The sequence below is a fragment of the Triturus cristatus genome, chromosome 3_1 (genome assembly GCF_964204655.1).
Source record: "Triturus cristatus chromosome 3_1, aTriCri1.1, whole genome shotgun sequence".
NCBI lineage: Eukaryota > Metazoa > Chordata > Amphibia > Caudata > Salamandridae > Triturus > Triturus cristatus.
In genome coordinates, this window is record NC_140583.1 from 392,808,263 (window position 1) to 392,833,042 (window position 24,780).

Sequence of the window (24,780 nt, forward strand, 5' to 3'; positions counted from 1 at the left end):
GGCGACTTGCCACCACAAGAAAGATCGCACACTCAAAGAGTCTTCGACTCCTGGTGCACGTGGGATGCCTAGTTTCAAGCAATGCGGTTCCTGTCATCGGATGATTTTGGTGACGGATCCGCACCGCTTGTGTCTCTTCTGCCTGGAGCGCGACCACCACCCCAGGTCGTGCTCCGACTGCCTATCTTCCAGTCAATGGCGCCGAACGCTTTGTAGGAGCGGTCCCAAAAGCTGCTTGAGCACCGGCAGTCGGCTCCATGCCGTTTGAGGTCCCGGTCCCAAGGGAGGTCGAGGGACTGGTCACGGAGCCACCACCATTCGTCCAAGTCTTCAAAGTCTTCACACTCGGGGCGGGTAAGTCAAAGCATAGAAAGAAGTCGAAGAAGCACTTTCACCGTGACTTCTCCTCGTCAGCCGGCCGACCCGACGAGTGATGCAGGTGGTGCCCCTCCCACGGCTCTCCGTGCGTGGAGCCCAAAGAGTTGACTCTGCGTTTCCCTCTCTTTCCAGGACCCGGAGCGACTCCCGCCCAGCTTCGTACATTCTACAAGGCAATGCATGCCATCTTTTGACGGCCCAAACCCGTCGGCGTGCCTTCGGGCCCCGCAGACTCGATATGGGGGCCTAGGCCTTTTCCGCCGCCGGCTCCGGCGCCGCAGGCCTCCCTTGTATCCAGGCCTGGATCCGGATCGGTGCAGGTTGACCTGCTTACGCCTCCATAGCTTCCTCCGGCACCACTACTGCGTTCGACGCCGGTTGGCCCCCAGACCGGCATAGACCCCGACCTCCATCCCGACGTGGCCCCGGATCTGACGCCGAGTGGGGTTTTTGTACCCCTGTTTACTCCTAGGGTCCTTTTTCGACCAGGATGGCACCCAGAGGATGAGGAGGAGGACTGGGAGGGGTCAGGTGACCCTCTGACTGACCAGTTGGACAGTGAACAGGACTGGAGAGAGGAGCTGGGGGATGCCAGTGGTTTGGACACCTCCCCTGACCTTGGCATGTTGTCTTCTCCTACCGTGGCTACGGAGGAGGGAGCGTGATACTCAGTAGTGTTACGTACTGCGGCCAAGGCTCTCAACCTCGAGCTTCCTACAGTGGTGATTAGGACAAACCTCCTGACGGAGGTGCTTCAACCGGCTGCGAGCTCTTCGGAGCCCTTGCTGCCGTTTAATGAGGCTCTCACCGATGTCCTTTTGGGCACGTGGTCCAGGCCCAACACGGGGGCTCCCATGGACAGGATGATTGCCCGACGCCACTGCTCAGCTCCGGGCGACCCCACTTTCCTCTCCCAACACCCCACCTCGGAGAGCTTGGTGGTCCAAGCCTCCACTTCCTAGAGCGCATTCCCCACCGCTCCACCAGAAAGGGAATCCAAGAAGCTGGACCATCTTGGAAAGAAAATGTTCTCTTTTGCCGCTTAGGACTGCAGTCGGTAAACACTGCATACCTCTTGGGCTGTTATTCCCACTCGGTGTGGGATATGGTTGCGCAGGTGCTGCCTCAGTGTCTGGAGGAGGTCCGGCCAGTGATCTCCCAGGATGTCGCCGTCGGTAGGGATGCGGCGAAGTTTACCATCCGTTGTGGGCTGGACACTGCCAACTCTATGAGCAGGACCATTTCAACATCAGTAGTGCTTCGTCACTACGCCTGGATGAGATCAACTGGCTTTCCAGGGGATGTCCAGAACACCTTGATGGACATGCCCTTTAATGGCCGTCGCCTTTTTAGCGTCAAAGCAGACAATGCTCTAGAGCGTTTCAAGGAATCACAGGCTACGGCCAAGTCCTAGGGCCTCTCCACCTGCCCTGCGCAGTCTGCATTTTTCCCCTTTCATGGCTATGGACGGGGTGCCCTGCTACGTCCCACCCAAAGCCACAGGCCGCAGCAAGTTACCCAACCTTTGCACAGCGGGACTTGGGAACAACCGTCGTGGTTCTGAGGGCCAGCGGGCGGGCCAGTCCACTAACTCCCCCTCTGCAGCAGCCTCCAAACCCTCCTAGTCCAACCTTTCAGGCCCATCAAACGCCAGTGGGCGGCAGGATTCTCCATCACCTCCTCCACTGGCGCACCATCACGTTGGACGGGTGGGTTTTGCAAATAGTCCAAAGGGTCTACTCCCTCCCCTTCGAGACTACCCCTCCAGCTATGCCACCGAGATACCACCGCATGTCGGAGGATCATCTGGCCCTTCTCCAGCAGGAAGTTACGGATCTATTGGCCAAGGGAACCATCGAGGGTGTTCCTGTCCCAGAAGCAGGTCGTGGTTGTTACTCCCACAACGTTCTGGTCCCCAAGAAGGACAAGGGCCTGCGTCCTATCTTGGATCTCAGGGACATTAACCGCTTCCTCCGGAAGGAGAAGTTCAAGATGTTGAGGCTTGCTCAGGTCTTGTCTGCCCTCGACCCAGAAGACTGGATGATAGCGTTGGACTTGCAGGACGCTTATTTTCACATCCCCGTCCTGCCAGCCCATCGGCGTTACCTGCGGTTCACGGTAGGCCACGAGCATTTTTAGTTCAACGTGCTCCCCTTGGCCTTACCAGCGCCCCTCAGGTGTTCACGAAAGTGATGGCATTGGTCGCAGCTCATCTGCGCATATCAGAGGTTTCAGTCTTCCCCTATCTCGACGACTGGCTGTTGAAAGCAGGCTCCTCCCAGGCAGTCGTTTCCCACCCCCAAACTATGGCCAACCTACTGCATTTGCTGGGGTTCTCCATCAATGTGCCCAAGTCACACCTGGTTCCCTCTCAGAAGCTCCTCTTCATCGGAGCAGTTCTGGACACAACGCGGTTTTGGGTCTATCCTCCCGATCTTTCAGCCTCTATCCCGGGTTTTGGTCAGAATGACTCTGAGGCTGCTGGGCCTCATGGCCTCCTGCATCCTGCTGGTCGATCATGCCAGGTGGCATATGCGGGCTCTGCTGTGGGACCTTACGTTCCAGTGGGCGCAGCATATGGGGAATCTGTCCGATTGCGTCAAGATCTTAGAGGGCACAACAACTGCAGTGGTGGCTCACAAAACCAGATTGGGTCAATTGCAGATCCCTCTCCCTCTCCCAACCCCAACCAGAACACACTGTGGTGATGGACGCATTCCTTCTGGGATGTGGCGGCCACATGGGAGAGGCGGAGATCAGAGGCCTCTGGTCTCCGGCTTAGTCCGGACTCCACATCAACCTTCTGGAGCTCCGGGCGATTCGTCTTGCACTGAAAGCATTCCTTCCCTCTGTCCGGGGAAGAGTAGTGCAGGTGTTCACGGACAACACCACTGCCATATGGTACTGCAACAAACAGGGCGGGCGGGGGTTGTGGACCCTATGTCAAGAGGCCCTGTGCCTTTGGACATGACTGGAACATCAGGGCATATCCCTGGTGGTTCAAAAACTGGCAGGTTCTCTGAACGCCAGGGAGGACGAACTCAGCCGCAGGTGCATGATGGATCACTAATGGCGTCTTTACTCGGAGGTGGTGCAAGATCTCTTTCAGCAGTGGGGAGAGCCTTGGTTAGATCTATTCGCCACCGAAGAGAACGTGCAATGTCAGCAATTCTGCACGTTGGAATTTCCAAGGCAGCACTCGCTAGGCAACGCTTTTCATCGCGAGTGGAGTTGCCGTCTGTTGTACGCCTTTCCGCCTATACCACTTCTGCCCAGAGTGCTGAAGAAGATCAGGCACGACCGGGCCCAAGTCATTCTTGTGGCCCCGGATTGGGCACGAAGAGTCTGGTATCCCAAGCTGCTCAACATGGCCATCGATCCTCAGATCAGACTGCCTCTTTGGGAGGATCTTCTTTTGCAGCAGCAGAGGGCGGTCCTCCACCCGAACCGGTCCAGTCTCCACCTCCTTGCGTGGAGATTGAGCGGCGGCAGTTGACGTCTTTCGACCTGCCTCCTGAAGTCTGTGATGTATTCTTGGCCGCCAGGCGTCCCTCAACTAAGACGGTATACGCCTGCCGGTGGAACAAGTTTGTGGCATGATGCACAGCAAAGGCGGTTGATCCCCTTTCTGCCCCTCTTTCTTAGGTTCTCTTGTTTCTTCTTTCTCTAGCCCAGCAGGGCTCTGCTCTGGGCACTATCAAGGGCTATCTTTCGGCCATCTCTGCCTTCCTTCGGCTTCCAGATCAGCCTTCCCTTTTCAAGTTGTAAGTCGCATCTTGAAAGGTATAACTGATCTCTTTCCTCCTGTTCCCTTCGATATGCCTCAGTGGGACTTGAACCTGGTTTTAACTTATTTAAAGTGCGCTCCCTTTGAGCCACTTCACAACTGTCCTTTAAGGCTCTTGACTCTCAAAACTGCGTTCCTGGTGGCCATCACATCTGCCAGACGAGTGAGTGAGCTCCAGGCACTTTCTTCTAAGCCTCCTTTTCACTCTGTACATCCGAAAAAAGTTGTCCTGAGGACTCATCCATCCTTCCTGCCCAAGGTTGTCACTGCCTTCTACATCGGGCAGACTATCACTTTGCACACCTTCTTTACGCCTCCTCATCCTTCGAAAGAGGAAGAGAGGCTCCACTGTCTGGCCCCAAAACGTGTGCTTCCTTTCTATCTGGATCACACAAAACAGTTCCGGTGGATGGCCAACTCTTTGTTGGCTACGTGGGTGCCAAGAAAGGTCAGCCTTACACAAGCGAACTATTTCTCGATGGGTCGTTCTGTGTATAAAAGCATGCTATTCTCTGGCTAAAAAGGAAGCCTCCATTTGGGCTACGCGCCTATTCCACCAGGGTGTGGGCAGCCACTACTGCCTTGGGAAGAGGAGTTCCTCTACATGACATCTGTCAGGCAACTACGTGAGCATCACTGCACATGTTTACGAAACACTACTGTCTGGACAGCCAAGTCCGAAGAGACTGCTTCTTTGGCCGTTGGTTGGCAGACTCACCACCGGGGTTGGTATTGCTGGGGTATCTATTCTAGGGTAAGGAATCCATAACTAACGTGTTTCTTTCAGGTGAGCAAGTTACTTACCTTTGGTAACGATATATCTGTAAGAAATATTAGTTAGTTATAGATTCCTTACCGCCCCGCCCATCCTCCCCGTTCTGCGAACTGATTTCTAGGGTTAAGGATATCCTTTCAGGGCCCTAGTTTTGTGCACCATTGGTCAGTGTCTTGCACAGCTCTGTGTTTCTGTCGCGGAAAGTCGTGTACAGAACCGACGTCAACGACGGACACGGGTCCGACCGACGCCACCTTCCGACGCACAGAGGTACTGCTGACGAAAAAACTTTCCGGATCCAGTGTAACGCCTGGGGGTAATTCTAAGGTACGGAATCTATAACTAACTAATGTTTCTTACAGATATATCGTTACAAAAGGTAAGTAACTTGTTCTACAGGACCACACTAACTGTAACACCACTGGTGTAATACATGCAATAATGTGTCTATGTGACTTCATGTACATTGTGCAGACTATACAAAAAGTTAAAACACGCATCCTGCAGCATTGCAGTCGCATACTCTGCAAGGGTCAGGGAGCACCCTTGCTGGAGCATTTGACAGTTTTCGGTCATACACCAGAGTGTTGTGTGCAGATATAGATTCCGTATATAGGTTTCCCGATTTATGCCCTTATATAGGTACAATTCACATTGCCCTTATTTGGACATAGAAATCCGGCCCTTATTTAGACATTGTTCATACAAACCAAATACAAGCATGGCCACCTAAATCAATCCATCCCAGTCACAACGAATTCTTGAAAAACCATACCCTTAAGCCTTTAGGAATTTCCCTCAGCTTGAATGATTTCTCGAAGAACTCATTTAGTATGCATGAACATCTATTCCTTAGGGGTTCATTCATGACATTCCTCTGCCCGACTTTTACGTCAATACTGGCATTCCTAGACACCTTCAAAGTATAAATATACCAGCACTTGCCCTGGCAAATTGCGGTTCCCGGAGGATTCAATCCAACCCAGACTACGCGGTTTGCCACGGCAAGTTCGGATAGAGATCGAGTTCCAGCCTGATGCACTGACCTGACGCTGCCATCCTCCTCGCAGAGAATCCAGCTCCAGTGCTCTCTGACTTCCCTTGCGGAGGGTTAGACTATCGAGTCCAGAAAAGAGATTCCAACCTAACTCATTCTCAGGTATGGAGCTGACTAGAACTTAGAGAAACTTTTGGCAACTCTTGGCTAAACTAAAATATAGCTAGCTATACTTTAGAAATGGCACCTACTTCAAACCTCGTACTGCACTTAGGTTAGGTACACTGGGGTAGAACAATTTAGAAGCATCAGATGAGTATCACATTTTAGCTTATGTTATTTATGTATGTATTTTGATCGATGTATGTCATAGCTACAAACCATGCTATTGCAGTATTATTTTATCTTACTGCTAACCTCATACATATTGTACTTCGCAGTCTGTCTAACGATTGTAGCATTTCATATCTCTTGCATGAGAAATAAGACTGTTCAATAAACCCTTTTATTGACACGCCCGTCTCTCTATTTCTGTGCAACTCTGTAGAAACGAAGCATGCATGATTGACTGAGTAAGACTGTTATCTATTGTTTCCATGATTCGGAGACTGTTCCGATTCTAAAAGGAAACAAAGTTGTCATGTTTATGTGGTTGTCAGAGACTAATCCCTTCTTGTATATTCGAGAAGTTTCTAGTGACCTCTGTGTTAGCTGGCACACACAAGTAATTAATTTTTAAAATACTCGATAGAGACATACTGACCTTAGTCCTATGTCAAATCTATAGTGTATGTTATTCCGATGCGCAGAGCCTATCAGGGATATAGGAACTACACTACAAGAGAGTCTCAAATGGTGGGTGAAAGAGAAGGTGAAGGTTAACCCAAGGGGAGGCAACTTTACCAACACCTTCAATACCCTTGAATGCAGATGGATTCATCTTTTGGACACTGTGACAAGAGGCCTCATTGAGTACAAGGAAATCACTAGGCAGGTGGCCTTTCTGAACAATGACTTTTAGAATATCCCATATTGCTACTCCATCTGTATACAACGTGAACCTGGGTAGTGGTGGCATACTCACCACGCTTGCAGCTTTCGGCACACCCAATGGTTACATCACTAACGGATACCCATGCATTATTCCTTAATATGGATGTATTGATTTCTATTGGAGATGGTTACTTTACTTTTAACGGCTGTTGAAGGATGTTTTGTAATTGTAATTGTTATCGTTATGCGTGTGTTTACTACCTTACCTATGTGAATGTTCTGTTTTATAGTAAACACTATTATGATTTTGTCCCATACTGTATTAATTTTATGTATGTGAGCATGTTATTACTGTTATGTATTTATTGTACTTTGTTCTTGCAATTGAAATGCCTCTGTAATATTCAACATAGTGATGCCCACCAGCCTTTTCTATTGAGGCCGGTAAATAGAAACAATGTCCGTTTCCTTAATAAACTTAGGCTAAGTCTTTCTTCCGCTCTAGTGAACGTTACTGGCCTACTGCCGTTGCTCGGCTAGACCGCATCAGACAGCCGCAGTATGCGCGTAAACGTCCTTGCGCTACCGAGAGCTCATTAGCATCCCGACTGACCCGTGTCAGTTTGACTCTGGGCTGAGCTGCCGTAGAATTACTTGAGATTCTGGCTGCACTCCAGATGCTTTTTCATATAGATAGGTTCCCTTGGGAGTTATTAATAGGCATTCCCCTGGTTTTATTCTATTTCAGCGGCTGATTGATTCGCGGCCAATTGAATCACGTCTTTAAATAAGATTTACTCTGCAATTAAGAATTCTCTACACTGTGGTCTTACACCACAATGATTGTGTTGGTAAGCGTTTTATATATATGTTTTATATATAATTTCAGAACAGACCCTTGCTTCACTTTACTGGGCCATTTTGGGTAATTGTTTTATTGATTGAATGCTCATTTAATTCCAGATGGTGATTTAATTCCATATTCCACATAAGGATCCGTGAGGCTTACATTGATCTTGGGCCACTAATATACCGCAACTGATATGCGGGAAAGCCCCCCTTTTGTTTTTCCCTCTTTTACAATTTCTATATTAGGTATAGGTTCTGATGTGCACCCCCTCTGGTTTATCTCGCCCCTTTTTAGGTGGCCACCCCGGGACCCATACCTACTCGCCTTGTCCAGGTCGATAGGTTAGATCTGTTCAGCTCTTAAACACTGCAGCCAAAAATAGGCAATAAAATAATCGTCCCCCCTTGTCTTTGCCATTAAGGTTGCTTCTCCCCGCCCCCGTCCTGAAGAAGACCCGCAGGCTAAGGACACAAGTCGGGTCGAAACGTCAACGCATATCCCTTACAGGCCTGGATCATGTGTCCCCTTTCCTTCTTTTTTACAGATGATAATTCTCTGTTTTGTTTGTAAATCATATTGAACTTACAAATTGTATATTAAGAACATTCATGGACAGGCCTCATTGGACTGATTTATGCTATTGGTCACACTCTATGCAATCTTAAAATTGTTTGTTCTTTGAATTCTTTTTGATTTTTTCCGTTTCTTATCCCTTCTCACTTCACACTTGAGCACTTCTTTTTTGCATCTTTTCTTGGAGCAACCCTCTCTCTTTAATTATCAGAGGCATGGTAGAGTGTCTACCATTCATTGAAATAAATTCTTGATTATTAAATATGTCTTTTTGAAAAATCAGGTTGTTGCACATCTGTAAATTCTTTCATTAAGAGTGATCATTAAAAAAAAAAGGTCCAGGATCAATTGTTGCTTGTCCTTGTAAATGATGGCAATTACGCCTCAGTGTTTGTTGGTTTAGTCCCAGTGTGTTATCTTGTAGCCGTCTGGGGGACGGTGATGATGTCCGGCGCGGAGGCGGGGTTTCAGGTGAGGCATGAAATCGTGTCCCAGATCTCCACAGCATGTTTGCTGAACAATCGTGCATTAAGTAGAATGCACTGGAGTTGTGCTGCGACAGTCTTGGTCAGTGTAGAGGACGCAGTTTTATTTGTGGCATCTCTGGATTGTTGGTTGCTTCAGTATTGCAGGTGAAGTGGCATTGCTGACTGGAGAATGGTCCTCTGGTGGTGCATGCAGATGTGCGGCAGCAGTTGTCGATGCTTCCGGGATCTAGGGCTCGGATGTCCGTGGCTTTGCAGCTGAGTGGGATGGAAGAGCCAGGGTTCCTAATGCTGGGTGCGGACCTGGCGCGGATGGGGTGCGGACGGGCTTGCCTTTGGTACTCTGTGGCTTCCATTAAGTAGGTCCTGGAAGTTGGCATCCTGCAGGAGAAAACCATGGAGAGAGCAAGATCCGGCACAAAACAAGGAGTAAACAAAAAGCAGCCAAAAGAAATGCTAAATGCCCAGGACAGGAGTGCTAAATCTGAAAGGGTATTGCAGGCAGAACAGGCAGTCAGGGGGCAATTGGACTGGATGGCTGAATGAGCAGCAGCGGTGTGGGCAGGAATGAGGATCAATGGGATCGCACTGTGGCCTCCATTAAGTAGGTCCTGGGGAGTGGGGCCAGGGCAGGCGGGAAGGGAAACGGTCAGCTTCAAACCCCAAATTTCACCTAATGCCAAGCCGCATGGATTAATTCTAGACACCAACCTCATTCTGAAGGAACAGATTGTCGAAAACACAAAGACAGCTGGGTACCAGCTCTCTCTTCCAAATAAAAGAGTACAATTTCTTACACAAAGTGACTTAAAAAGTTCTGTTCAAGCCCTCATTCTCTCACACCTGGATAGTGGTAATACCCAGACTTCCCAGACACCATACTGCCATGCCTTAGGCGCATCCTACCTGCTGCAGCCCATCTCATTCAAGACCTAAAGAAGCATAATCACATTAACCCCATCCTGATAGAACTCCAGCATCATCTTCAAATTACCCCCATCCTGATGGAACTCCAGCATTATCTTCAAAACCAGCAGCATCTTTTACAAAAGTTATCATGACTAGTAGCCACGCTTATCTCACAGACCAGCTCACCATCCCTGGTGGATCTTTGCACCCCTGCAGCCAGGACACTATCAGACTGAAGAAGTGTAAAAATTACAAAAAAGTCAGCAGGCCTTTTCCGTATATGCTTACAGGAAATGTTACAACATCCCCGTATCCATCAGGACAACCCCAATGCTGCTCCAATTAGGGAATAAGTTGAAGGCTCACCTCTTCCAAGAAGACTATATCACAATGCATTAGATATCCCCCACCCAGCTCCATCTCTTACTCGTCATGAACAGAGTTCTGCTGCCTTTTGGCTAAATTCGCGCTATTGAAATACATACATACATACAGTTGGACAGTGAAGAATAAATTACTTCGCACACTGCACCACAGGCCGGGAAAGATGTTGTTGCAGTCTTTCTGGAGGCATTGAGGCAGGAATCACAATATCATGCATTTAGAATTTTTTTAAGGTAACTTGTGGAGGATGATAATGCGCTACAGACCTGGAATGACAGTAGCTAAGAAAACTGTGGCTCAGTCACTATATGCATCTGTGCTTCCGCTAGTGGGTTTTCCAACTGCTGGGGGTGGGTACTTTATGGCCCAGGTGATGGAGAAATGGGCACCTTACCATTGGGGACTGTTACACAAATGGGGAGTTACGTGGTTTCATGTCTTTGACAGAGGACGAAGGTCTGTCGAGTCGCAGTTTTTGACTTACCATGTGTTCCCCTGCATGATACCTGCCACATGGGGGTGGGGCAGGAGGGCTGGCATTGACCCCAACGCACAATACTCTGCAGACATTACTCACATTTGGAGGTGGGGGAAAGCTGATCTCCTAGTTATGAAACACCATGCTTTCCATGACCATGGGATCCATGAACAGAGTAAAAACAACTTGGGAAGCGGCAATGGATAGAGTTGAAAGACAGGAAATGGATCAATACCCTCCAGTACCCACGTCAAGTGTTCAGAAACACCAGATCCAGATATACCAAGCTCAATTACCTCTACACTACCTCCCTGACACCACACAGACTATACCTAATTGCGGGAACCGGTGATTAGCCTGCCCCAGGTACTCGCTGGTACACACAGATTTTGTACTCATGGTCTGGGCATGTCCAATATTATCTGACTTTTGACGTTGGATGATAGAGGACATGGAGAGATCAACAAGTCATACACGCCTTGGGGAGCTGGGAGCTTTTGTTAGTTCTATACCATAGGCTGCGGATGTGGAAAACAGGTCCCAGATTCATAGATCTGGGATTGGACATTGCCAAAAGAGCATCAGCAACACACTAGAGGTTGCCAGAGGGCCCCCTACCCAGCAGGTGGGAAGCAGAATTCAAGAAATGGGAAATAGCTTGGAATTTGCAATGAGAGCAAAAGAACAGAGGGGTATGCATAAAAAGCTAATGGCTGACTGGGCTACATTACTTGGCACATTCAGCGAGGGGGCGGACTGGGTGGGAGGTGACCCTGGACACTCTCACCAGCCTAGACTATGCACCTTTGAGGAAGAGAACATGTCACAGATTGTGATAAGTTATTTGATGACATATGCTTGAGCTGTAAAGACGACTAAGCCCGGACGGAGACCTCTGCTCCGCCCGCGGAATGTGCAGAGATTTGCCTCCTCCGCGGAGAAGGCAATTCTCCGCACACTCCGTGGCGGAGTGGAGTTGGCCAGCTCCCGCCCCCAACCCCTCTATTAACAATTAATTATAACTGACATAAAAGTAAAGAAAAACAGCTTACCTGGACTACGGCGTCCCCGGGCTGCCCTCCTCCTCTTCCTCGCCATCTCTGTGAAAACTGCACATGCGCGCCCGCGCAATGTTGGGCCCTAGCTGTATTGCACAGTCTTGTAAGGAAAGACTGTAAAATTAAAAATCAATTAAAAACTATTTAAAATAAATAGAGCAATCAAAGGTGAAGTGGGTAAGTGTGACAGAACCACTGAGACAGGGGCACCACCAGGATCATCTGTCATTTCCTGTTCTCTACTGCCTTCCGGCACAGCCTTCTGCCAGGCACATTACACAGCGACATCCAGGGTACTCAGTCGGTAAGTATGGTGTTGCTGTCTTTGAGACCTGTCAGTCTTAGGAATGGTCTTCTCTAAACGTTTTCCCTTCCTCCTCTATTTTTTGTTGATCTCTTTTTACTGCCCTGAGGACTCTGTGCACTTTACCATTTCTAACCAGTGCTAAATTGCATATGCTCACTCCTTAAAACATAGTAACATTGGCTTATCCCTAATTGGTATATTTAATGTATTTATACGTACCTGGTAAAGTGGTACTACATGTACCCAGGATCTTTAAATTAAATGCTACTAGTTGGCCTACAGCACTTGTTGTGCCCCCCCACTTAAGTAACCCGTTAAACATGTCTCATGCCTACCATTGCAGCGTCTGTGTGTGCAGTTTTAAGCTGCCGTTTCGACCTGGCAATATAAACCTTTTGCCAGGCCCAAACCATCTTTTTTTAATACATATGTCACCCCTAAGGTAGGCTTTAAAAAGCCCACAGAGATTAATAGGAGGTGCAACTTTGAGTTTTACATGTCCTGGTAGTGAAAAACTCTTGAATTAGTGTTTCACTGCTGCAAGGCCTGCTTCTCCCATAGGTTAACATTGGAGTTACATTATTACATTTAATAAACTGTAACTTTCAAATGGTAACAGGTACCCAGGTTATGTTTGCTGTCTCTTCAATTGTAATGAAAAATCCTTTCTTATGGTAAAGTCTGATTTTAAATCACAACTTTGATGCCACTTTCAGAAGGTTGGTATTTTCCTGCCTCAGTCATTTAGTGCCTGCAGCATCTCTCTGAGTCGCATGACTGGGTGTAGTTGACAATTGGGCTTTGTGTATTCCTTCTAAACAGCCACAGACAATAGAGAGCTTAAGTGTGCCTGAATAGGCCATCACTGCAGGATTAGAGGGCAGAGCTGGATACAACCCTCCTTACACTTGAATAGGCTGTGTCCTGCCTCCACCCAAAGGGATGCATACCTCCTGCAGTTAATCTGGAGCCAGGGCAACTGAGGCAGGAATCCTCTTAAAGCTTCTACCACTTCAAAAAAGGCACCAGGTATAAATATTGGACCTCAGACACCCACTCTTAATTAGTCGTCTGGAGTTGTCGAGACTCTGACAAGAAAAAGGAGTGTTCTGCTTCTGAAAGAACAGACACTCTGCATGACTGCTGCCTTGATGGATTGCTGCCCTGCTGTCCTCCTGCCTGAGTCAGTGGGATTGGACCTGCACCTAAACCCAGGAATTGCAGAGTGACTCCAAGCGCTAGTCTGGTGTCCCTCTGTTCAGAGCCAAAGGGACATAATAGGCTCACTACCTCGTGAACCAGCACCTAGATCCAGGTGGAGGCAGTCCTTGACCAGCAAGTGGTGCCCTTCAGGTCCTCTACCTTCGGTGTGGCCTCAGTGGAAGTGAATTGAAGTTTTTGGGCTCCTAGCAACCTCGAACAGGCACATCAAAACCTTGTAGCTCACACTGCCTGCCAATGCAAAGCTCCATTACCCTGACTCTGTGCGTTACTGCATAGACCGCTCGTGGGAAGCACCGCTGTGAAGCTCCAGGCCAGCCATTTGCGACAACAACAGGTTCTTTGTGCTACAGGGATGACCATCTGTGACATCAGGCCTGCTCTTTGTGCTACATCGGCGACCGTCCACAAAGCTTCCCTGCTCCTCGCCACCCCCTCCACCGTGAACCCAAAACTTTGCACTGGACTGCAAAGGTAACTTTTCAGTGGGACTAACCTTGTCCTTGTACCCAAACCATGCACCTTTGTGGTCAGCCAGAACAGTGACTTGCTCCCGGTCTTGCACTACCAGATAGCCAGGAGTTCTATATCTCCAGTTCTACTGATTGTATTTTTTTTATTTTGGTTTTGATTTATTGTATTTTGCTCTGTTTTTCTAACTTGGGTTGGATTTTTCTCCTGTTGTATTTTCACTTTATTACTGTTTGAAGTGCTGCATAAATACCTTACACATTGGCTCTGAGTTAAGCCTGACTGCTTTGTGCCAAGCTTTAGAAGTCAAAGAGGCTAGACAGTGGTACCCTATGAACCTCAGCACCTAAATTGCTATCACTAACTTGTATGAATATGATCTGGAGCTACCCAGAGAGACGTGTGCACACTGAAAAACACCCACTGCCACAATGTAATTCCAGTCCAGGAATATAACGATTTAAAACAAACAGCACAGGTGCACCACAGATAGATTTAGACCAAGAATTTTATAAAATCCATGTCCACAAGTATTCTTCCAGGTTCTTCTTTTATTTCAATGAAGTTTTAAAACATGAGCGAGATGATTAAAACACAGCCGACGCATTTCATCCTTATCAGAAGGACTTCTTCAGGGTGCAATGAATCTGTTCTATTGTTGGCATTGTAAATAGTCCACAGAGCAAGAGGAATATTTGGTGTGAAATACTTCTGTCATCAAATGTATTTATATTTAGTATTTAAGCAGCGCCTTATCTAAAATGAGAGGCGGATGGGTGTATGATAACTCCCAGTCAGAGGGATCCATGGTCCCAGAACAGGGAACAGGGTGTTAAAAGGATGATTGCACTGTTGCAACAGCCAGCCAGAATCAGTCGGGGTGTTCTTCTTTCATTAGTGGAAGACGGGACGGGTGCTTTGTGCCAAGCTACCTGAGGGTTGAGCACAGGTTAATATAGAGTTTGCTTGTGCCTCACCCTAACAAGGATTGTGGTTGTTGCTTGAGTAGGGTTTCACCCCCTTTAACCAGTAATCTAATTTATTTCATTGTCCCACTCCCAGAATACACTGGTGAGCATGTGAAACGTATCAGACACACAAAAAATAGGTCTGTGCCAAATTCGCCAAATTTGCTTTCACGTACCCAAAACTTACATTACATAAAATGCAAATCTGAAATTGAGTGCTGTATTTTAGTGTGAAATGCATCCTTGCGTCAATTTTTGATGCAAGGAGACATTTCACACTAAATAATAGTGCAAAACAGAAAGCACAGCAAAGAACAGCTGCTCTCGTTCTATGGGTGGTCAATTTTTACTTTGAATAACTCGTAATTATGCAAGATGGCATAATTTGGGGAACTTTGCATCACAGCATAATTTCACAAATCAAGCGAATTACGAGGGAATAATTAACATTTCACCCAGGCCTAATAAAACCGAGGCTGGAGGAAAAGGCATCACCCAAACGATTGTACAGGCCCTCCACAAAAAATGGTCAAGCTCATATTTCCATGACACAAAACACATTCTCAACGAAATAAAAATACACCAAGTCATTTCAAACACTCCTGATGGTATTGTCAGCATTACGTGACTACGCATTTATCACCCACCAATAACTAGATTTAAAAACATCTCCTGCTCACTATGAAGTGCATTAGGAAGCTCCTTAACTTTGAACAGTGTATGCGTTTTGCTTTTGAAAATGACCTATTTTAACTTCTTTCCAGGCAAAACAAAGAAAAGAATGATCTTGTCAAGGAGTGTGACGTGTTTACCCGCGAGGCTAATAGTGCCTTTGCTCATGCTCTCATAAATAATTCTTCTTGGCCTGTTGTTATCTTTATCTGAGGTGCAGTACATTTCACAGAATTGCTCACTCTGTGCTTCTCTTTCAGTCTCTATTAAGCAGCCGGGAGGACATGCCACAGCTGATGTTGGACAGCAAATATCTCTTTCAAGTGACGTTTCCATTCAGCCCATCTCCACAAGCTTTAGAAATGGTGCAGATCCCGAGCAGCCTGAAACTCGGCTTCCTTACAAGAGTGTAACGAAGGAGCAGGACCTCGCATGTTCCACTCAGAGGAGGAGACCAAGATGTTGTCATCCGACCTGACTGCTGGTTCGCAGGGAAATGGTACACTGCCTTTTGTGAGCATTTTATGGACAACAAGGAGATCAAAGAACAATGTGGTGTGAATGTCACATTCTTAAAACTTTGAATCGAGTCTTTATGCCATTGCTAGGTAATGAAAAGAGTCAGTTTGTATGATATATTTTTCAAGGATGGAATTTTGTTCCTTGTGGACAAGGTGTCTTAATTGTGAAAATTCCACTCCTTCATCTTTTGGGAAGGAAAGTTACATATGAAAAACATTATTATTCTATTTGTAGAATATTGTTAAAGGCATGACATGAACATGCATCCCACACGTGGTTATAGTAGATACCATAGAAAATTAACACATTTAGACTGAAACTGGGAGAATGTAAATTTAGAGCATTGATTGCAAAAGAAGGCCATGCCAGCGAAAAGCAAGACAAAGGCATATTAACATGGGGGTACATAAAAATGAGCTCTACGTGGAAATAAAGTGTGGTATAATAAAAGGCTGAATGAAGGCTCCAACAAAACGCATTACACTTTAAAGAACCAAAGGGATTTTCAGGCTTAGCATTGTAAATAAATAAAAACTGCAGAGGACTGATTTCAATACTAGGTGGCACCTTATAAAGGTTCTATCAAATTTTAAACCTCACACAATTCCCCAAAATAACACATTCCACACCCTTATTAAAACATTTCAAAGGATTTCTGCAAATGTCACACACAGATCGCAGCACAATCACGAAATTGTTAACTTGAGATGACCACGGAACCGGCTAGATAAGGATTAAAGCTGAGATTGCACTCCTATCAGGCTTAGCTGTGGAAATAAAGATGCCCACTCAAACCTTTTCTGTTGCATCCGGCATGATATGTTTGCATTGGGTATTCCTCTAAATTGGACTTGTTCCATCTCTTGGGAATGCGCACCAAAATGTATTTGGATTTTTTAGGAATTCTAAAAATCCCTATTTTCGACAGAATTTAGAACGATATGCACTGTTTAATGCATAAGTACGTCTCCTAGAGTACTTGATCTGTGCAATCTCTAGAACTTCAGTTGTACGTAGATGACCTGCAGATCCATCACATAGTCAACATGGGATTTACGCACCAACTACTTTAAGAAAAGGTTGTGCATTGATTGTCAAGCTGCATGGCATCCAATACTGGTGGACCTTCAAATATCGCATGCCATAAATACTCCATAAGACATCATGCAGAGAGTGAAGAGAATGGACATAAGATAATGGCTTTCAGACCTTGAGTTATACTGTGATCTTCAGGAATTTATTTGGATGACCTGGTATGTGTTTGGCTGGTATGAGGAAGATAATTGCATGATGGTGTTGTTAATGCCCATTTGCGAGCAGAGTTTGTTAGTCAGCATTAGATGATTGACCATATGGAATGCTGCAGAAAGGTCAAAGATGTTGAAAGAGGTTCCCTAGTTCTCAATGATGAGATTATTGTTGTTCACCTGGATGATTTTTTTCCCGGTGTAGTGACCTAAATGGTGGGGTGTTGGTCTAAATTTTTTGGTTGCCTTTTTGATTCTTGATCTTGCTTAGGAATGGCAGTTGGATGATTGGCTGGTAAAAGCTGAGGCAGCTGGGGTCAGGTTTGGCCTTTTTCAACAATTGGAAGCTCAACAATTGGGAGGTCTTGAAGATGTTTTATGATACGGAGGCATTAACAGTGCCACAGCACTGACTTTAATACTTCATCAGTGACGTACTCCCCATTGATGATGGGATGGTGTTCTCTTTGCAGGTTATGGCATTAAGGGAGTCAGTAATACGTGAAAAGAAAACAGTGATGATGGAATTGAAGTGCATCCAGATGGGTGTTTTGTGTGGTTGTATCGGAGGGAAGACGGTTCATGATTAAGAGTCATTGATGTGCTTACTCGCCTATTTTCCTTCTTCAGGAAGTTGCTTATTGCTTTCTTCTTGTTCCTATAGTGTTCAGTTGGTGAGCCTGTTATGGGGTTGTTCCAGAAATTGATGGATTTGAAAAGGGGGCTAATTCTTTATGGTTGCATTGGTGGTGCTGGTGTGGTATTTTCCTTGCTTCAGTTAGCAATCTTATTCTTGTGCTGATGGTTGTCCAGGGCTCATGGTCTTTCTGGTAATGAGATCTTCACCACCTCATTGTCAATGCAGGGTGCCTTTTTTCTGTGAGATATTGAGATTAATAGGGGAGGTGGGGAGGATGAAAGTAAAGGTTTTGAGAAGTGCATTTTTATGGGTGTGCAGTGGCTTCTATGTTGGGTTGGAGTCTGTGGTTCATGCTGGCTTTTTAGTTTGTGTGTGTTGTTACGATCTTCGACTGCTGTGTTGACCTATCTGAAGGATTTCTTGTGGCAGCTAGTGTAGCAGGTCCTGTTTTGGAGAATATTTTCAGTAAGTCTTGAAGTTGCAGTATTAATGTTTGGGATGTGTCTGTTGGTTGTGTTAATGTCTGAAGTGTAAATGATCGATGGGGATGGTCGCATGGTGTGTACTCGGAAATCATTACTACTACATAAAGTTTGTGACTGTAGGTGATCCTCATCTCCACTTTGTAATGTCAGAATTAGTGTAAGACCACTGCAAACAAGTGAGACATCCAACTTCTAAAATGTGCAAATAATGATGCCTCTCCTCGCTTCCACACCCAAGGTGAATCTTATTAATATGACATGCATGAAGAGGTTACGCCACTATCACACTGAACTTTACTTATACTTTAATGAAGAATCAAATACTATCTCCAAAACTGGCAAAAATCATTATAGAAAACTAGAACTGGACCTTAGGAAATGCAATTATGCTAAACCAGCAAGCTTTGGAAGAAAATTGAAGGGTTTTTAAAGATGTAATCATCCCTCGGTAGAATGTTGAATTTTGTTAATGTGCTTCACAAAGAAGTAGTCCGTTCCTCAATTTTGACTGAAGTTAGATGAGTTTCACGTTACCATCCTTTTCCTGCAAGACAAATGTCCCTCCTACACTGGATACAACATCAGGCTGCAGAGAATTGTATTTCACTTCTGTTACCCGAAGGGTAGTGAAGAAACACAGCTGTCGCTGCTGGGCCATGTAGTTGCCTTTCCCTGGTTCAGAAAATCCTGTTTGTTTGTTTTAAACTTCTCACACAAATCTGGCCAAGTTTGAGAATCTTGCACAAATTGGGAGGTTGACGACTTCGCACCTGTGCTCACTCCTTGTGCAAATTGTCTCCACATGCTCTCTATAAAGGGGGCCACGGCAGATACAACCATAGAGCTCTTGATTGGAAGACATGCTCCACTACAACAAAGTCTGTCTTGCAAATGAACGTCCCAGACGTGGGGTAAATATTAACCATAAAATGGCACAGCGCAGCAAGCAACACTGCATTCTGTCACCTGGAGAGAGCAAAACTGCTTCAATTCTTCAAGGAAATGGTGCAGTTCTGCTCTTTCTATGCACTGGTACACTTTGGGCTGCCTAGCACCAATGCAGACACCCTTCCACCATATTGTGAGGGTGTCTGCGTTGAGGTCTGGATATATTTTGTGCAGGAAGGTGTACCTTCCTACACCAAAACTATACTTTGAGGCTATTTTCTCTTTGTATGTGTGCTCTGGAATGTAGCACACATGCAAACAGGAAATAACAAGGAGAAATAGATTTCTTGTTATGCCATCCTCAGGTATTTTGGTGTAAACCAACGTCTACAACTCTTTGTACATATAAGTTTGCATCAAAATTCATGGGTCGATACACCGGAATGCCCATGCACCACCCATGGAATGCCTACTTGTCACAAAGTAACGTAAGGCAGTGAAATGTAGTGCTTTTCTTTTTCTGACAAAGCCACACAAATGGGCATTTGTGTGCCTTTGTAAATACCAAAAACATTTTGCGTCGGGCTGCCTCAAAGAAGGGTATGCAGAATCTATTTAAATCTTGGCCATAGAACACTCGGGCCTCGAAAAAGCATAAAAAATATTACTAGATCTGCAAGTCTAGTGACATGAATAATCTACTCGACCAAACTGTAACATACTTGACCTGTAATCTGGTCTCAAATTGTGTCATCCTAGCAAATATATTATTTTACAGCGCTGCCTTTTTCTTCATTATCACATGAGAGCACCTTCAAATATGCAAGGTCAGCATTTGTGCTGTACAAAAAATCTATTTTGTTTTATTTAATAGACTATACTTTTGCTCCATATATAATAAGAATCAAGCCCACAAATAGGGTACACAAAACCCATGACCTGTCTCTTAGTTCACTAACAGCATTGTCAGCAGGGCAGGAATGTTTCTCAGTTCATGTTTAAAACTCACTTTCAATAAATGTATTACTAAAGCATGTTTTTGTAGCACACTGCAATTTACAAACAGCCCATTTTCAATTGAAAGGGCAACAAACTTTCCCACTAACATGCAGTTTTACTGATATAACTGTATATCGTATAAACAATAAACTGTGGAAGATGAGTTTCACCATTGCCAGACAGTTACATTTACAAACTCCTCTCACTTTGCTGCTTCTTTTATCCTGGAGCTTATGTTTACTTTTCTTTCTCTGGCTGCAAATGATAAGACATAAGCTAACATTTGACCTCTGCCTCTAAAGGCAGAGCAAATGTGACAAGATCAAAACAAGATTTAAAGGCATCTTTATTGCTCATTCACACCTATTCATCATCTGCTCACCAGAACTGGCCAGTAGGTCCTAAAAATAGCTCAGCCTGATAACATCTGACTAGGCTTGGTGAGTGGGCAAGTTGATTTCTCAGGCCCTGAACACTGTCAACTCAAACTTAAAGGGCATTGTTAAAAAACAGCAATATTTTATGTTTTATCATAACTTTCGATGATCAGTTTTGCAAGACCTTTGCTTCATTTCGTTTTTTGTAAATATATTGTTTACTTAGGTTTTGAGCCCAATTTGCTTTTGAATATCAAAATGATAGATTCCGCTCTTTCCTCTCCACATATAATCATCCACTGCATACATCGGGCATTTACATCAAACATCAAACATTCAACTTTAGTGCCTTATGGAATACTTGCTCTGATTAGCAGTTCAGGGAGGGTATGTGACCTTGCTTCCAGCGCTGACGATTTTGGAACTGGTGAATCAGGTTTGAATCCGGACCTTGGCACAACATCCTGTGATTCTGGGCAAATCACGCAAGTCGTTCGTGCCTAAATAAAATTGTTGTTTGATAGTCATAGAAAGCTCTCTTCGTGCCGACCGATTCTGTGGTATATAAACAACTGTAAATTGTACTTAAAGTTAGTCATTCTGCATTTTGCCTACATTGTTATAAATGTACTCCTAAAGAAAAGGCTTGTAGAACTACATAATATCACATTTCATGATGCCAATAATTTATCAATTTGGCAGGGTGTATTGGTTTATGTTTACATTACTTGCTGTAAAATTGCTTATTAGTTGAATAAGCAGTGCCTTGTCAGTGACGTATTATTTAAACAGTGATGCATATTATAGAATTGTGTTTTTTGTTACAGTGATTTGAATGTTATCTACATTTCATGTTGTTTTTTTAAAGAGACCTCCAGCCTAAAAATAATAGGAACGCAGTTCATTCACATTTCCATTCCGGGCATTTCTATGGAATCACTCTGATGCTTTTTTAGTTTTAGATGTTTCAGTGGAAGTGATAAATTCCACACCACAACCACTTTTGATTTTGAAAGTTCTGCTACATGGCGGCCCACCTTATCCAAAGCGAGTCATCTGCCATGACTGACCCTCTCGTTTGGAAAAGTATTGAAGGAAGGGTGAAGAAGCACGACTGGGCTATGGAAATTCAGTATTGGCCGAAGTCGCACCTTATCTGTGTGGCAGCTGCTAGAATGAGAACTTACGCAGCTAAATCTGTGGTTCTTATCTCCTAAATACGAATCCTCACGAACTTGGAAACTTTCCAAGTGCAAAGCATTTGGGTTGGAGGAGATGTATTGTCTTTTGTATTTTTAGGAAGGTGGGGCTCCTTCAAATAAAGTAAAACTCAGATTTAAGAAAAGGTTCTGTGTAGACATTGACATACAGTAGTAGAATATAATAATATTATAAAGGGAGTTTGTAGTGAATTCGCTGATGGACCCTGATAACCATTTATAGAATGCTTCAAGTTGTGTAAAGCTGCTCTCCAAATGTTTCTCTCATTTGCTATTGAAAAAGCCTATAACACTTCCATAAATGTAATGGCTCACATATACCTTTATGTTTAGGGTCTGCTTGTTCATTGATTCTTGAAAACTGCCTTGGTGTCGAATTTACTCTGATGAAGTAATATTGAAGTTGCATTGCAACTATGTCAACTTATGAAAATGCATAATGATCTGTGCTAATTTATTCTCAAACTTTATGAAGGATCTACAAAATAAATATTTCAATATCTGTTTTCAGTTTCCAAAATTGTTACTCTAGATGTTATTTTAAAGAATGTTTTATTTGTTAGTATCTATTTTGCTATATTTAGACTACTTTTTTACGCTCTGCCCTATTTTTGGCATATTATATTGGAACACTGTATTGGAAAAAAATGTTTAAGTATTTTTATCAAATTAAAATTGATTTATTTTAATTCATATTGCTTCTGCCCTCATGTAATTCGTATAATCTTTGTGAAAAAGCTGGAAAAATCCATGACAGCGTGTTGGAACTGAGATGTACATTAACGGAAAACTCATCTATGCAGGATTATTAACAGCATATATTGGTAGTGAGAATACATAATTCAAATAGCAATATATTTGTTTTGTGAAAAATACATTCAGAGGTAAAGTAACAAGCACAATAAATTAGCCTGTTTGAGCGTGATTCAGATGCTGGGAAAGCAGCAACAGCACAGGTTTGTCCTAAAATAACCACAAACATTTCAAAAACTGCAAAAAAATGAATAGCACAATATTAACTACAAACGCAGTGCAATACTCAAATGTGTTCGCACAGTGCTTGGCTGTGGAAATATAATGTATGTTGGTGGTACTGCAATAGCATCAGTTTGTAGTGAGTTAATTTAAAATGTTATGGTGCTGGGGTGATTGTTCATTGCTGAAAGTGATGTGAATATTGTGGTGTGGTGTGTTGTGTTGGGTCAATTGGTGGTGCTGGTTAATAATATTGTGGTGCTGTTGACAGTAGTGAGGGGCTGAAGGGTTTTGTGGTTCAGGGGAGGTATTAGGAGAGGTTGAGCAGTTGTTTTAAGGTTGGAATTGGTAGTAGTGTGCTTCTATGAGTTGGTAGTACAGCATAGAGATAGTGGTGCGTGGGGCAGCAGCTGTGGTTCTGTAGTGTTGGATGGTGGTAAACTGGTGGACTCTAGTTTGTAGCAAGGAGGTAGTGCTGTAGTGTAAGTGACTGAGCAGTGGTCAAGATTATTCGGTGTATTTTCTGTGCTTTCAGCCCAGAGCTTTGGATGGTAGTAGGTGTCTTAGATCTACAGATCCCCACTATGGAGATCAAAGCTAATGTTTTAACTAAGGTAGTTCATCTAGGTCAGGCATATAGAGAAAATTTACAACCATTTAAGGAGTACCTTACAAAAACCCATTTGGGCACTTGGGTGAAACCATTTTCAGGTCCATGTGCTAATAGGCAGGTTACTTGTCACCATTGTCCTTCACTTGGTGACTCAACCTTTCATACACAACATCTGATGCCAAAGAGTTTGGTGGTACACACGTCCACCAGCAAAGTTATTCCTAATGCCTTTCCTATCACTCTACCTGAACAGGAATCGAAACAGATTTACTAAGCAGATTTTCTCCTCTATGTGCCTTCCTCTGAGTTAAGTAAATGCCAGCTGTCTTCTCAGCCGCTACTCCCTTGCTCTTTGGGACATGGTGACACACATTTTACTGGCTATTGCAGGCAGTCTTCAGTTGTACGTTACCCAAGCTATCCATGATTGCCATGATGCAGCGAAACTCGTAATAGGTTCTGCCTTGGACACAATCAACTGCTTGAGCCAAGCAATGGGTAACAATGTAGCACTTTTAAGTCATGCCTGGTTGAGGTCTACAGGCTACATTGGGAATGCCCAAGCATCCCTAATGCACATGCCGTTTGATGGCTCTCAGCTGTTTGGCAAGAAGTGGAATCGGCCCTGGAACAGTTTAAGGAGAGTAGAGGCACAGCACAATCCTTGGGCCTTTGTGTGCCCACCAGGCACTTCCTCCAAGAATTTTGCCCTCTCCTTGACTACGGTTGGGGTTTTCAGTTTTGCAAATTCCAGTCGCCTCCACCAGCCAAGCAGATCTTTCTGCTCTTTCATGACTGAGGCTGCGGTATAACACCCAGGACAACCGGGGCAGAATGCAGATCAGTCCTCCACCCCTCCTGCATCCACAGCCACAAAACCTTTTTAGTGTGTCTTTGCAGGCACACAGCCACCCTGTTGGAGGCAAGATCTGATAATCCTCCAGGGGTGGCAGGCCATCACCTTAGATATGGGTGTCCTCCAAATCGGGACTATGCCCTCCCATTTATTTCTACCTCACCACACCTTCTACCTCCATCAGAGAGGCTGACAGAGGAATACTGTCCATCTTGCGTCAGGAAGTGCTTGTACTTTGGCCTCGAAGTAGGAAACGGGTGTTACTACTCTTACTTTCTTATGCCGATGAAGGATGGAGGTCTTTGTCTTATTTTGAATCATTGGCATCTCAACACCTACCTCCAAAATGACAAATTCAAGATGTTCACACTAGACTCAGTACTGTCTGCCCTAGATTCCAGAGACTGGTTGGTGGCATTGGACCTGCAGGATGCTTATTTTCATATGCCCGTCCTGCAGGTGCTATCTGCGGTTCATGGTGGGCCAGGAGCATTTTCAGTTCTCAGTGCCTCCTTTTGGCCTCACAAGTGCCCCTCGGGTGTTCTCAAGTGATGGCGGTGGTCGCAGCACATCTGTGGAGATCAGGATTTCAGTCTTACCTTGCCTCAATGACTGGCTGCTGAGAGCGGTCTCTCCCCAGGCCGTCGTCATC

General features: G+C 45.0%; 1 protein-coding gene across 2 annotated transcripts in view; it reads left to right on the forward strand.

Moving 5' to 3' along the window:
• MYO5C (myosin VC) overlaps positions 1-22,204 on the forward strand; it is a 1,024,918-nt gene extending 1,002,714 nt beyond the window's left edge. For both annotated transcript variants that reach the window (XM_085644174.1, XM_085644175.1), the window contains exon 41: positions 15,567-22,204. In XM_085644174.1, coding sequence (XP_085500300.1) covers positions 15,567-15,719 — 153 coding nt within the window. In that variant the 3' untranslated portion in view covers positions 15,720-22,204. The remainder of the gene's footprint in view (positions 1-15,566) is intronic.
• Positions 22,205-24,780: the final 2,576 nt, after the last annotated feature.